Source organism: Typopeltis vanoorti, chromosome 1, assembly GCF_054136105.1.
Source record: "Typopeltis vanoorti isolate ZY-2024b chromosome 1, IOZ_Tvanoo_1.0, whole genome shotgun sequence".
In the NCBI taxonomy this organism is placed as follows: Eukaryota; Metazoa; Arthropoda; class Arachnida; order Uropygi; family Thelyphonidae; genus Typopeltis; species Typopeltis vanoorti.
The window spans coordinates 164444661-164457422 of record NC_143549.1 but is presented as its reverse complement, the minus strand read 5'-3'; the positions used below and the strand labels follow the sequence as shown (position 1 = coordinate 164457422).

Here is a 12762-nt window from a genome sequence, read left to right as displayed (position 1 = left end):
TATAGTCAGTCAACCAGCTGAAGAATTACAAATGAAGGCAAAAAATCATTTCCTCTTCTACAGCTTCAGTTCAATAAAGATTTATCAAACACTAGATTTCTTATGAAGCCGAAGATGATTCAGTATACGTTTCAATAAAATGCGTTTATTTATTTAGTTATTTTTATAATTTTAGGATTGCAGGATCATAGAATTTTGCATGCACTGTTAGATCAAGCACTCATGATCATGAATGAGATTTTTTGCTGTAAAATAGCTAAAAGGATTTAACAACTTTGATATTAATAATAAAAAATTAAAAGGGGACATTTTTGAAGCGCTATATGAATTAATAGTTTTTATTAATTGATGAACGGGATGGATTTGAACATAATAGATGAATTGTCTCCGAATTCAGAATCGGTTCAATTAGGTCATTGCATAAGGAGATGCTGAATGTATCTGTTTTTACAGATTCTGTGGAGTATTTTTGTGAGGACAGTGGTAAGAATGAAAAGTCAAACCTGAAACTCATCAAGTCATTTTTTCGGTTTACAGGGATCTGGGCGAGACTGTCTACCTTTGATTCATTTCAACATAACATATTCGCTGCTTCTTTCTTTTTAGGCAACTTTGATTAATATTAGATATTTGCCGACAAAAAGAAAACAGTTAATTTTGCATGTAGAAAAATCGAAAAAATTAATTAATTGGGAAACCTGATTCCTCCCCGTTGTTCTTGGTATGTAAAAATGTGGCTATATTCAGTGCTTTTAGTAGGCTATATTTAGTGCTTTCATATTTCTCATTCGACGCTTTCTCAGAGGATTTGAGCTGGATTGGATTATGACGCGATTCATATAAAAAAAATAACCTAAATATGTGTTTAATATTGATTTAATGAAAAATGCAGTTTTGCATCGGTCATTCTCACTGAGAATCATGTCAGTTGTATGTTTTAAAGATGAAATATTCCTTCTTTTGGGTTGAATAATAACGAAACCGAAAAAGGACTTTTAAAGTTAACTCGATGATTTCATTTCACAAATATAATAAAAATTATATTAATTTTGAAATTAAACTATAACCCACAGTTCATAACTTAATTTTCAAAATTAAAATAAATATTAAAGTTTTGAACCAAAACTGAAACATTCAAAAGAATGTAACGATCTGTCTGCGGTTATCATTCAACTAAAATGTTTGCAATTCTAAGGAGAATTTGAATTTCACTTTAAAGCATAATATTTTAAGTAAAGATTTGTGGCTGAGCTACTAAAGACATGCAAACTGATCGTGATGCACGAACGTAAACACATTTGTGGCTCATCGTACAGGATGCAGTGAGGCAGACATCTGATTATTCAACGTATGTTAACTCGTCGTATTCCTGTGTCGTTTGCGACCATTCACGTAGCATCTACTTAAGGTTTATGCTGCTATTCTTTGAGTTTAAAAATTCTAATTTTTAGATATTTCACAAATATAGGGGTTAGCATCTACTAAGGTCACTTGCTTTGTATCGCCCTTTTACTAGCGTATAACAACCACCCCGAGTGGATGGATGTTGATGAAATTTTGTATTTCGGATCTATATTCCAGATCTTATTTTAGTTCGCTATTGTCAGTCATATTTCATTTTTTCAATAAGTTATAAGGTATGGTGAATGAACGAATTTCTGATCCATTTTTAAAATATCTTCAGCTGCTATAACCCTTGTGCTAAACCTTAAGGTGATCAGAGGAATGTAGCAGATAAATGTTTTTTTTTCTTTCAATATTATAATTTTTTATAAATTAAAATTAAATATATTATTTTATTATTATTATTTGACACCTCCAGGGAGTCCAAGGACTCATCAAGGGAGAGTACCAGGTTTACAACTCCGTCTCCACCATTCAATCACAACTGACCAAAACTACACCAACGCCATCTACCGCCTACCACCACTGGTATTTCCACAGACAATCACAAACATCCATGCCCACGGCGGGATTCGAGCCCTTTGGCTGGAGAGCGGATACGTTATCCACTCGGCCAACCAGGCCGGCAATATAAATATATATTATAAAATTAAATATATTTTTTCAATATTAGATGGATTGTTGCGATAATCCGTTATAATTAACGTCTTTGTGTCTTAGAAGCTGTGGGTTCGAACTCAGCTATTACATAGATATTTTCTAATATCCACCACAAATCAAATAAAAAAAAAGCGGTAGATGATTGTCACCACCCTCTATGAGATTTCAGCTTTACTTATTGAAGGCCTGAAACAAACAATCCTGGATTATTTAATAATCCAGGATTGTTAAATTTCATAATGCTAATGTGGTATACATTTAAAAATCTTTCGTGAGTGAGACAATAATAAAAATATAAAAAAAATTAATATTATAATTTTTTAAATTAAATTATTATACATATATAATAAACATTAAATAATATACTTTATTAAAATATGGCTAAACATTGTATATTATTATATTCGTAAACCAAACAAAGTCGTAGGAAAAAATAGTGCTTAAGGGGTCCCAAAAATGGAATCTAGTACTAAATTGTTGCATACGATGTAACTGATTACTGTAGCAAATAGCAAGATCTCAGTCCTGTTAGGATAAACAGTTTGAGGTACGGTTTCGTATAACTTCTTAAAATTTGCATATTTATGTCTAAATGAAGTGGCTGTAGATATTTTAGTGAAGACAATCTTGGACGTTAGATAAAGCATGGTTTATAAGTATACGCAGCGACTGTTATGAAATCCATATTGCGAAAGTGATTAAAAATAAATGCCACACTTAATTGGTAAAATAATGATAGAAAAGACCTGAGTCGAGAGTAAATCGCTTTCTCCTCTACAGACGTCGTTTCATGGAAAAATTATATTAGAAACTAGATATTTCCTAACGCTCCGAGGTTCTCGTTAATAGTAATGATTGCATATATCGTGGTTATAGTAAAAATGCCCTTTTTTAATGTTGAATAGCAAATAATCTATTTATGATGAATATTTTGTTATTATAAACTACTCGAGTGTTATCCAAATTCTTTCTTATTACAGCAAAGAATATTCTTAAGTGATCTTATAGGGAGTGTATTATTACATGTCAGCTCGCATCCATCATAGTTAAACATACCACAAAGCGATGGGTGACTCGATGGAAGTGCGGACAGTAGGAATTTACGTCTCTAAGAAATTCATTTTGAAACGTAGTCATCCATCCTGAGAGACCCTGTTGGGAAATGGATAGGGGCAACTTACATTTCCCCCCCGACCACCAGAACACAGGTAGAGATCCTTTAACACACCATTTAACAATTGTCAAAGTCCGTTTATGTCTAGGGGGGGCAAACGTCGGAACTTCTGACAGATGAATCACGTGACATTTGCCATTGGGCGAGAGCTAATCCACCACATGGCGCTTTCTCTCCCGCACAACGCTCGTCCCCGACCACCCACATTTGGCAACCATGGCTTAGTGTGTAGATCGATATCTCATCTATCAATAGAACGCTAAAGAGACGGGCACTCAACTTACATCCTCCGCAGACGTTTGAATGAGGCAAATGCTTTACTAGGAACTTCTCGGATCTGGTTCTGCTCCAGTCTTCTAAAGGGAGAGAGAGAAAATAATCATCATTAAGCAAGAGGGCAACTTGTTAGGAAGATTAGGAGTGAAACTGAATAGTCTAAAAGCTTAAAATTAAGTTAGTAACATGATCTCGACTTATATTTCACAGTCACAATAACCACATTTTAGTTGATTTATTCAGATGCGGTGTAATCGTATAAGAGCTGATAATGAAAATAGCATACGTGCCATTTTTATATATTTTTTCCCAATAGACTATATTATTTTCTCTTTGTTACTTCCAACCTATTTTCATGTACAACTTTATATGTTGATATTAATTCTCATATCTTATTAAGAACATTAATATTAATATTCTTATTAATAAATTAGAAATATTCATATTAATAAATTAGAAAACATAAAGAACTATAAGAGGGGCTTAACTTGAATATAAACTTTTTTTAAGTGAATTAGTGACGTCAAAAGTGAAGTAAGAGCAGTCATGTACAGGTAACCCCCGTATAACGCGGATGTTAGGTTCCACAGAAATGCCACGTTATATAAATCGCGTTATGCGAGACTCAGATCACATAGAAAAAGTAGGGTTAGGTTCCGAAATCGTTTTTTTTTTTTTTTAAGATTATATAAACAATGACATATCCAACAAAAAAATATTTTTATTTAATTCACGTAATTTATGTAAGTTAAGAAAACATAAACTATGAAGCAAATGCATAGTATAAAATTATAAAAAAATACAAATTGTGCGCAAACTTCATTGCACATAATGCATAAATGTTTTAGGCAAAATAAAATGAAGTGCATATTTTTAATCGTCATCAGTGTCTTCAAAAACTAACATTTCGTAGATGTTCTTTATTTACGAGTGGCCGGACGTCGTCATCACTTGAAATCTCTTGGACATTATTTGTATAATTCTCATTGCATACTTCGGCTGGTTTAGTTATCAAGAAGTAAGTAATAAGACCTGACTTACTAGTATGCTGCAATTTTTTGTTAAGTTCATAATATGGAGCTAAACAAATATCCAATTGTCTCGTGAATTTTCCGGAGCGCTCCATTGAGGGATCATTATTCGTAAAATAACTTCCTAACTTTCTCACCAAGTCCAATCCTTCTGCTAATTTCTTCGAACTGAAGTCTTTAACGGATTCATCACAATCAGAATCTACGGCAGAACTTTCCCCGCCATTTGGTTCGACGTCATCTATTAATTGTATCAGTTCCTCCTCATTTAAATCTATTTCCTAATCAATTAAGTCACTAATTCCGTTTTCAACCATATAGCAAAAGCCATTTAAATGGCCATTACTATAAAAATAAATTTTTTACATAAAAAAAAGCATTACATATTTTATGTAACTCACCAGAAAATAAAGTGCTCAGCTTTTGATTTTTAATTAATGCGCTTTCCTGACAGAAAACGAAGACAATTTTCAACAATAAACATTTTATACGGTAACCAATTGACGTAATGCGTGCTAAACTTATAACTACCTGCGCGATAGGACAGACGCAAATTTAACGAAGATAAAATTTGATTTTTAAGTCGCGCGTTGAAAAATATGAAAAGATAAAAGGTTACTATAATTTTAGAACGTGTTTTATCGAAACCACGTTGTATAAGTACCGCGTTATACGAGGGTAACCTGTATTTAACTAGTGATAGTATGACACAAATAAATGCAGGACACGTGAAATAAAACGAAATTGACAGAGCGTGCTTTTGGAGTTTAAAGATTTGATAGCTTCATGGAGCGCGATTGCAATAAAATGATTTTCAGTTGATGTGGCGAGTTGGTTCCCGAAAAGTGACAGAAACACATCACAAAGTTGGGGAATAATCTCTCCCTGAAAGTTAAAACAGCACTTTCATGTAATTTAAGCTGAATATTGTTTCGCGTTCATTGCTCTTATGTGATATATAATTGCTCTTTCTCTCTTTTGGATTTTATTTTGTATCTATAAGTTCATTACTTACGAATGAAACTTTATCCCTCACAATGTTAAAGTAAGTAGAACTCGTTGATTAAATTATTACACAAATTATGGATATTATTTCTGGGAAAACTCCCATGTTATTCCTCTTAACAAACTATTATATTTACGGCTATTTTGCCTGCTTCTGTTTAGGAGTGCCCCTGTTTAAATGTCATTGGCTTTTTACTCACGGATTCTTAGGGCATTGTAGATGTATATTTACCGATAAATATATGTAGCATAAAGGAAGAGAAATCTCCCCACCCTCTGAAAATTGCTGTTTTCAACCCCTTCACACTTTCCCACCCTATATAGAAAAACGCTCTGCCCATCCCTAATAATATAATATATATGTATATATATATATATTATACGGTAATATATATATATATATATATATATATATATATATATATATATATATATATATATATATATATATATTATACAAAAAAAACTTTTTTTTTAATTTTCTATTTTAATTCTCCCACATTGCCTACCCCCCCCCCCCCACACACACACACATCCTTCCAAAACACCCTAACTGCAGTAGTTTGGGTATCGCAGAAAGAAGAAAACCCACAACACCCAGAAAAAGGTACGTTAAATTTCTCTTCCTTTATGCTACATATATTTATTGGTAAATATACATCTACAATGCCCTAAGAATCCGTAAGTAAAAAGCCAATGACATTTAAACAGGGGCACTCCTAAACAGAAGCAGGCAAAATAGCCGTAAATATAATAATTATTACAATAAAATAAACAAAATTCTAAAATCATAGTTTAAGAATATCAGAGAAAAGTTTCCTCCATTCAAAAAATTCACCTCGAAGCAGAGATATATATTGCCTGCTAAGTGACCAATATATCTACTACATCATATTAGACAGCAAACGACTCACACACAAAAAAAAAGCGATCGGAAATAGATTGGATGCCACACAGCTGTCAGTCACTTGAGAAATAGTAGAAAGAGTATAGACAGATCCGTTACAGAATTGGAAGATTATTGTTAGTCAAAAACAGAGGATAAAACTAGAGTAAATTAGGATTTAACATTATATATATATATATATATGTATATTATTTTTTATCATTTCAGAGGTTATTTGAAATTCTAGACAGAACTGTGAAAGATGTGGATGATCGAAAAAAATACCTGAAAATATCTATAATAAACAAATCACAAGATAAGATTTTATCTTGTGATTTGCTCACATTTATCAAAGTGAGTCAAGTTCAGAAAACAGCTACTCTTGCATAGATATAGTTATCCAAGAACTCGACAGTCTACAGCTACAACTTGTCAATTGATTTTTAAGAAAACATGAATACAATCATTAAATACCAAATTACCAAAAATAATTTCGGATAGAAATGAAGGAAACACAATGTAAATAAAATTGCATTGATCGCATCAGTAGAACGAGATATCAAAACCGGTCATTAAGGCACTTCAATGAAAATCTATTGAAGTGCCTATTGGAGTATAATTGTAACAATAAAGTAGGCAATTTCTTAACCTTTATTCGTGAATAAAATAATATAAAAAATTAGAAAGAAATACAATGTAAGGTGAGCAATAACATTTCTTTGGTGATAACTCGATCTACCTGCCCATTTCGTCATTAAAAGGTTTTCATTACACAAAGCATGCAGAACCCATTCAGTTTCCATCGTGTACATATAGCTAACTGCACGATAATGTGCAACTACGCATTGTGCCCAAACTGATAGTAGCATGCAATAAGCTAGAATTATGTGATATCAGAAGCATTGACCCATGTCAGTATGTAATGGGAAATATCATTATCATTTAGGTATTCGCTACTGGCACAGTGGTGCTGCCATCTAACGAATATCGGTAAAACTAATCAAATTAACGGCTGGAAAGAATCAGTGATTGCTTTGAACGAAAACCTCATGCAAATATATTAAGGTTTTATTGGTAAGGATTTTTTCCTTACTTGCTGAGAAGCTCAAACGTTCTAGTAGGGTTAGGATTCAGTATGGATAAAAAATATACCTTATTTTGAAGAGGATATCACCGACCTATCATCCCAGTTTTGAATCTCAAAGTAACTCCCCCCAGGTGGCGTTGTGATTTGATTTACTTCTTCATCTTATATGTAACTCTGATACATTTACATGCATTTTAATATACTACAAATAGCTAGACGATATATACAGTATAAATAAAAACTCTTTATATTAAGACAGCTATAAAGAGTTAATTGTAGCATACATTTACGTTATAATATGATATATTTGCTAACTGCATAATAATAATAACGCAATATGAACCATAGAATATAGATTAAGGCACTAAATGTAGAATGTCTGGACTGTAATAGGACTTTCATGTATAGAACTGGTGAAGTTCTATACAAAATCAGCCTGAATAAACTATATTATATAAACTAATTCTATAGACGTACGAAGAGGCATTTGCAGTATATAAAAAAAGCCTAATTATACAAACTAACAGTTCAGCTGCAGTTTCTGGGATGTGATCGGGTATTCGGCTGAGTCCCTTGTCCCGACAGTCCACAACGCCATCGTAGCACGAACACGGATGAGGACACATAGGTTCAGTTGTGCATCCTGTCTGAAGAGTCTCCTCCACACCTACAAAAGTAAAAAAAAAAAAAGAAAAAACTTAAGCGTGCAATATAAGAAAGCAAGAAAATAGGCAAATCTCGTAATCATCCTCTCAAGAATTATTTCCCAGCACGAATAAAAAAAAGGCTTCCCCAGACATGTCATCAACTTCTGAGAAAAGTCTGAGATTCTGGTTCTCTTTCCAGTGTGACCGGAAAAAAACGGAACACACAGATCATCATCCTTGGATTACACTACCCTCATCCCTGTTAGCGCCAAAGAAGCAGCTTCTTCCGGCTGTCACGCTCTTGTCAGTGGTCGGATTAATAGCGAAGTTTTTTAACCACGAAGTCGTGCTGGCCCGTCTGTCAACGGGCTACGGCAAATGCTCACCGTAACGACAGCCCAGCGTCATTAGTACATAACAAGTTGACACATGCAGCCATCCGTTTGCTGAAATATGGTGGCAAACACGGAAGTTTCGAGGGATGGATATTAGAAGACGTGGGTGAAGAACGGGTGAGAGAAATCTTTGCTTAAAATGAAAGTTAAGCTTCCTGCAGTATATGTGGTCCTTCGTTCATTCACATCAAGATTTTATATCTTCCCTCCCTCTTCCCCCCTCCCTCAGTTAACATTAGGAAAATGGTTAATGTTAAGACATCCTTTAGATGGTTGCCGATCCAAAAAGTACTAAATCAGAATTTTTAAATAAAAAATGAGTAGACATTAATGTAATGTCGAATTAGTCTCGTAAACTGAGCTCTTCCTCCTACAAAAAAAAAAAAAGGGAGAAAGTTTACTGAGATCAATTATACCTTTGGTAAAAGGTTACTTACCATTGCAACGAAAGTCGAAGTCATGCAGCTCGGCGATGGCTTTGTTCCTCAAATAGAATGGCAACGTGCACTTAGAGAACAATCCAAGACGAGGATTTCTTCGGAGCCATCCTGCCAACCACGATAGATGACAGTCGCAGGTGAACGGATTGTCCGATATTCGTCTGTCAACAAAATATTAATAATAATAATATTAACGATTTTTCTCGAAACAATAAAAACTTTAAGTAACTGACTTGATTATAAACAGAATAGTTAGTAGAGTTAACCTCAGCTATAAGGGTTGTGAGTAGCATACCAAAATTGCAAACATACTTCGGATATTAGATTTTTTTGGATTAAATTATATGAAAGATTATATATAAATTGCTGCCTTCCCGTAGAGGGGTTAAAAATGACAACGCCTTTTGGTTAAAAAGGCTTGAATTGTATATATATATATATATATATATATATATATTTTTTTTTAAATTGAAAAGTCTTTAAGATAAGTGGACTATACGCAAAAGTGATTGAGTCCGAATGAAAAAATGCAATGGAGTTCCGTTTCTGCTTCAGTGAAATATCTGTTCCTTAACGAAAGATGTGACGAGACAATTCTTCACAATGCCTACGTATGACATTTATGAATTTGATTTTAAAAAGAAAATATATATTAATCTATTTTTTCTTTTCTTTTTTTTTATTTATTTTCAGAACTTTTCAGCAGCATGCTTTGATTCAAAGATACACATAACTATGGCATTATTCAAGTGTGATAAAACTAAAAGTTAACGTCATTTTAATCTTATTTATTTTAATTGTATTTTATCATAGAATTCAACACAGTTCAAAAATAATGAATTTGAAGGATTTTTAAACGGATACTCCAATCTGGTCAATAACTAAAGTAGAACAGCACAGCGCTGCAGTATCCTGCATGCAACCTCTTGTTACTCTCTCTCTCTCTCTCTCTCTCTCTCTCTCTCTCTCTGTGCATTATATTTAAAGCAAAAAATTGAATTAATATAATGAATTAACACTTACAAGACACGTAGCTTCTTCATGTTCTCAAACAGATCCTTTCCGAGCGTTGTGATGTTGTTTTTATTTAAAGTCCTGTTGGGAAAAAAACAAACAAACAAAAAATAATGGCACTGAATGTTTGATTTTTTTTTACTTCTTTTATTGCTAACTCTACCTTAAACTTGTCATTAAATAATTCATATTAATCTGGAAAATTAAAGTGAAATTTTGATGAAATTCAAAATTTATATCTCATATATTATTCTAAGAGCGAAGTAAAAAAATTCTTATATAGCTCCTAGAATTTTTTCTCAAAATTTCGCTGAAATATGCAGAATTCTATTTATTTTAATAACTTTCCCACACTCACCCTACACACAGCTTCATTGAATTAAGTTTGCCATTCAGAGTGCGAGAAAACTAAAAACTGTCAAGTCACGATCTTTTGGTGCAGTTTCGCTCTGAGAATAGTATTAGTTATGAAAGTAGATCACAGAGTATCAGTTTTCCTGGAATTTATCTCGGTGCATATCTATCTCCCTACGCGCATGCGCGTGTGTGCGTGTGGGTGTGGGTGTGTTCATCAGCCGAAAGCCACTGGTGAATATCGCATAACATAATACTTTCCAAAAGTGTACATATGTAGGTCGAAATATCATTACTGAAAACATTTTTCTGCGCACGAAGTAGTGTTATTGTTTTCTTGGAATAATTAGGCTTACTGATGCATTTAATTACTTTAAAGTACTATTTTTTTTTTTTTTTTACTGGACCTTATTAAACCGAATCTTACTCTCCACCTCATTTCAGTCAGTAAACGATATAATTAGATGACGTACTGCGTACAGCGAGCATCACTTCAAAAATATAGATATAAATACTTCTTGAATACTACATAAACGTAGTATTTAATTATTTAAATTAAATCTAGTATTTAACAGTTAATTCTATGCTTTATAACGCAAACAAACAGGTCTAATTTTCTAAAGTTATTACCTTTTTGATCCTTTATTCACTATAAACTCCAAAAGTTGTTCCTGCTGACTGCACTATTTCGCCCTTTAGCTAATAATCTATCCGCTACCCATGCTAAACGTTTCCCACAAACAGCAGTGGTAGGTTCATGGTTATTAATCTTGCTAACTTATCCCACGTTGCAAGTACTTTATAATCGAACTAAGCCTTATTTGCTGAACTGTCTTATAAAATTATGTTGACATCATCGGGACAGGAATGCCCCTTTCTGAAAGTGCGACAGATATCAGGATCAGTAAGTGAAGAATGAAATATTAAGAAGAATGGACATCATCCGCAACAAAGTGTATTGAATTTCTTGATTGTTTACTAATTGCAATAAAGATCATTAATATTAAAAAGCATAACGAAACTTATGACTAACCAATAACAGAGCAAAACAAGTGACTTCATTCCTTAGAATACACACAAACAAGCTTATCTACCTTTATAAAAATTTATTTTGTAATCATATACTATGCAAATAGAGGGATTTCAACTTGAGATTCTCCAATGACGTGTGTACAGTCTGCTGGTCATTTCACTTTATTCCTTAAAACATAATTTCCCGTTTCCTATAATCGTAATGAGGGAACGGGAAATGTATTGACCACATAAATACGTCTTCTAAATTTAAAACAGAAGAGATATATTTTAATCTTTATTTGCTTTCCTCCCTTTCCCAATTTTATAATAGCAAAAATGGGGATAAGGAAATGCTGATTTTTTTTTTTAATTTTCAGTATTTAGAAAATAAATAAGAGCCTCCGTAGCTCAGTTGGTATCGACGAAGCTCTCGGGTCGGAAAGACCTGGGTTCGATTCCCGTCAGTGACGCGAGGAACATTTATCTGGTCTCTTTCAACTAAAGGTGAGTTAGCCGCTCTCATACGGGGGTAGGGTTTTCCCCCTCCGGGAAACTCAGGTTTTTCGTCCCTCAGAACAGGCAAACCCCGTGAACATACGGAGGGCATAGCCTCAACTAACTCTAAGGGACGGATGAGGAAAACTGGGGAGAACTCCACACGACAACAACAAAATAAATAAAATTTGAAGAGCTCATTTTAAATTACAATTCATGCTTAATATTACAAAAAAATATAAGCGCCAAAGTAATTTATTGAAAAAAACATTCAAGTCCGAAATAAGAATAAATAAATCAAAACGATTTATAAAGATTTCATTATGCATAAGAAACCCCTCCCTTAACAGCACTACGGGAGGCCATCATTAAACCCTGCCTGCATCCGATCGCCATAATATGAGGAAAATGTACGACTGTAGTGACCAGTTCAGTGGAGCAGCTCCCATAGAAATACAGAAAGGAGATAATGCAGTCAAAGAGCGCCTGTGGAATTATAATTAGAGAAGTCAATTGCTGTTTGTCTAAAAGTCTTCGCACAAAGGTTTATTTAGAATAATGTAGATATCTATATTTTAGTTCCAACAAAAGATGGTCCATATTTAGGTGTTGGAAAACCACTATGCATTAGCTAATAAACAGACAACAACAAAAAAACTTTTCCCCTTAGCGTTTCTTCTCTCAAGGAATAATAAAAAAACGTTCGTGATATTACCAGCGATATCAGTAGTTTTCGCGAACACTCATGTTCTCTCTCTCTCTTTCTCTCTGGAAAACAGTGAGAGTATCAAATTGTACTGCCACTGGTAGATTACGTCTTGGCGTAGACTCTCCACTGGTGGGCGGAGGTCAGACCGTGGAAGTGACGTGAACTGTCTAA

The 12762-nt window shown here is 33.6% G+C and overlaps 1 protein-coding gene across 3 annotated transcripts in view; it reads right to left on the bottom strand.

The window, feature by feature from the left end:
* The window catches only part of LOC150110598 (protein slit-like), a 225022-nt gene that overhangs the window by 86497 nt on the left and 125763 nt on the right, over positions 1 to 12762 (bottom strand). For all 3 annotated transcript variants that reach the window (XM_090395071.1, XM_090395078.1, XM_090395085.1), the window contains exons 7-10: positions 10029 to 10100; positions 9003 to 9166; positions 8049 to 8190; positions 3523 to 3594 (exon numbers count right to left, since the gene is read on the bottom strand). In XM_090395071.1, the coding sequence (XP_090251197.1) occupies positions 3523 to 3594; positions 8049 to 8190; positions 9003 to 9166; positions 10029 to 10100 (450 nt within the window). The remainder of the gene's footprint in view (positions 1 to 3522; positions 3595 to 8048; positions 8191 to 9002; positions 9167 to 10028; positions 10101 to 12762) is intronic.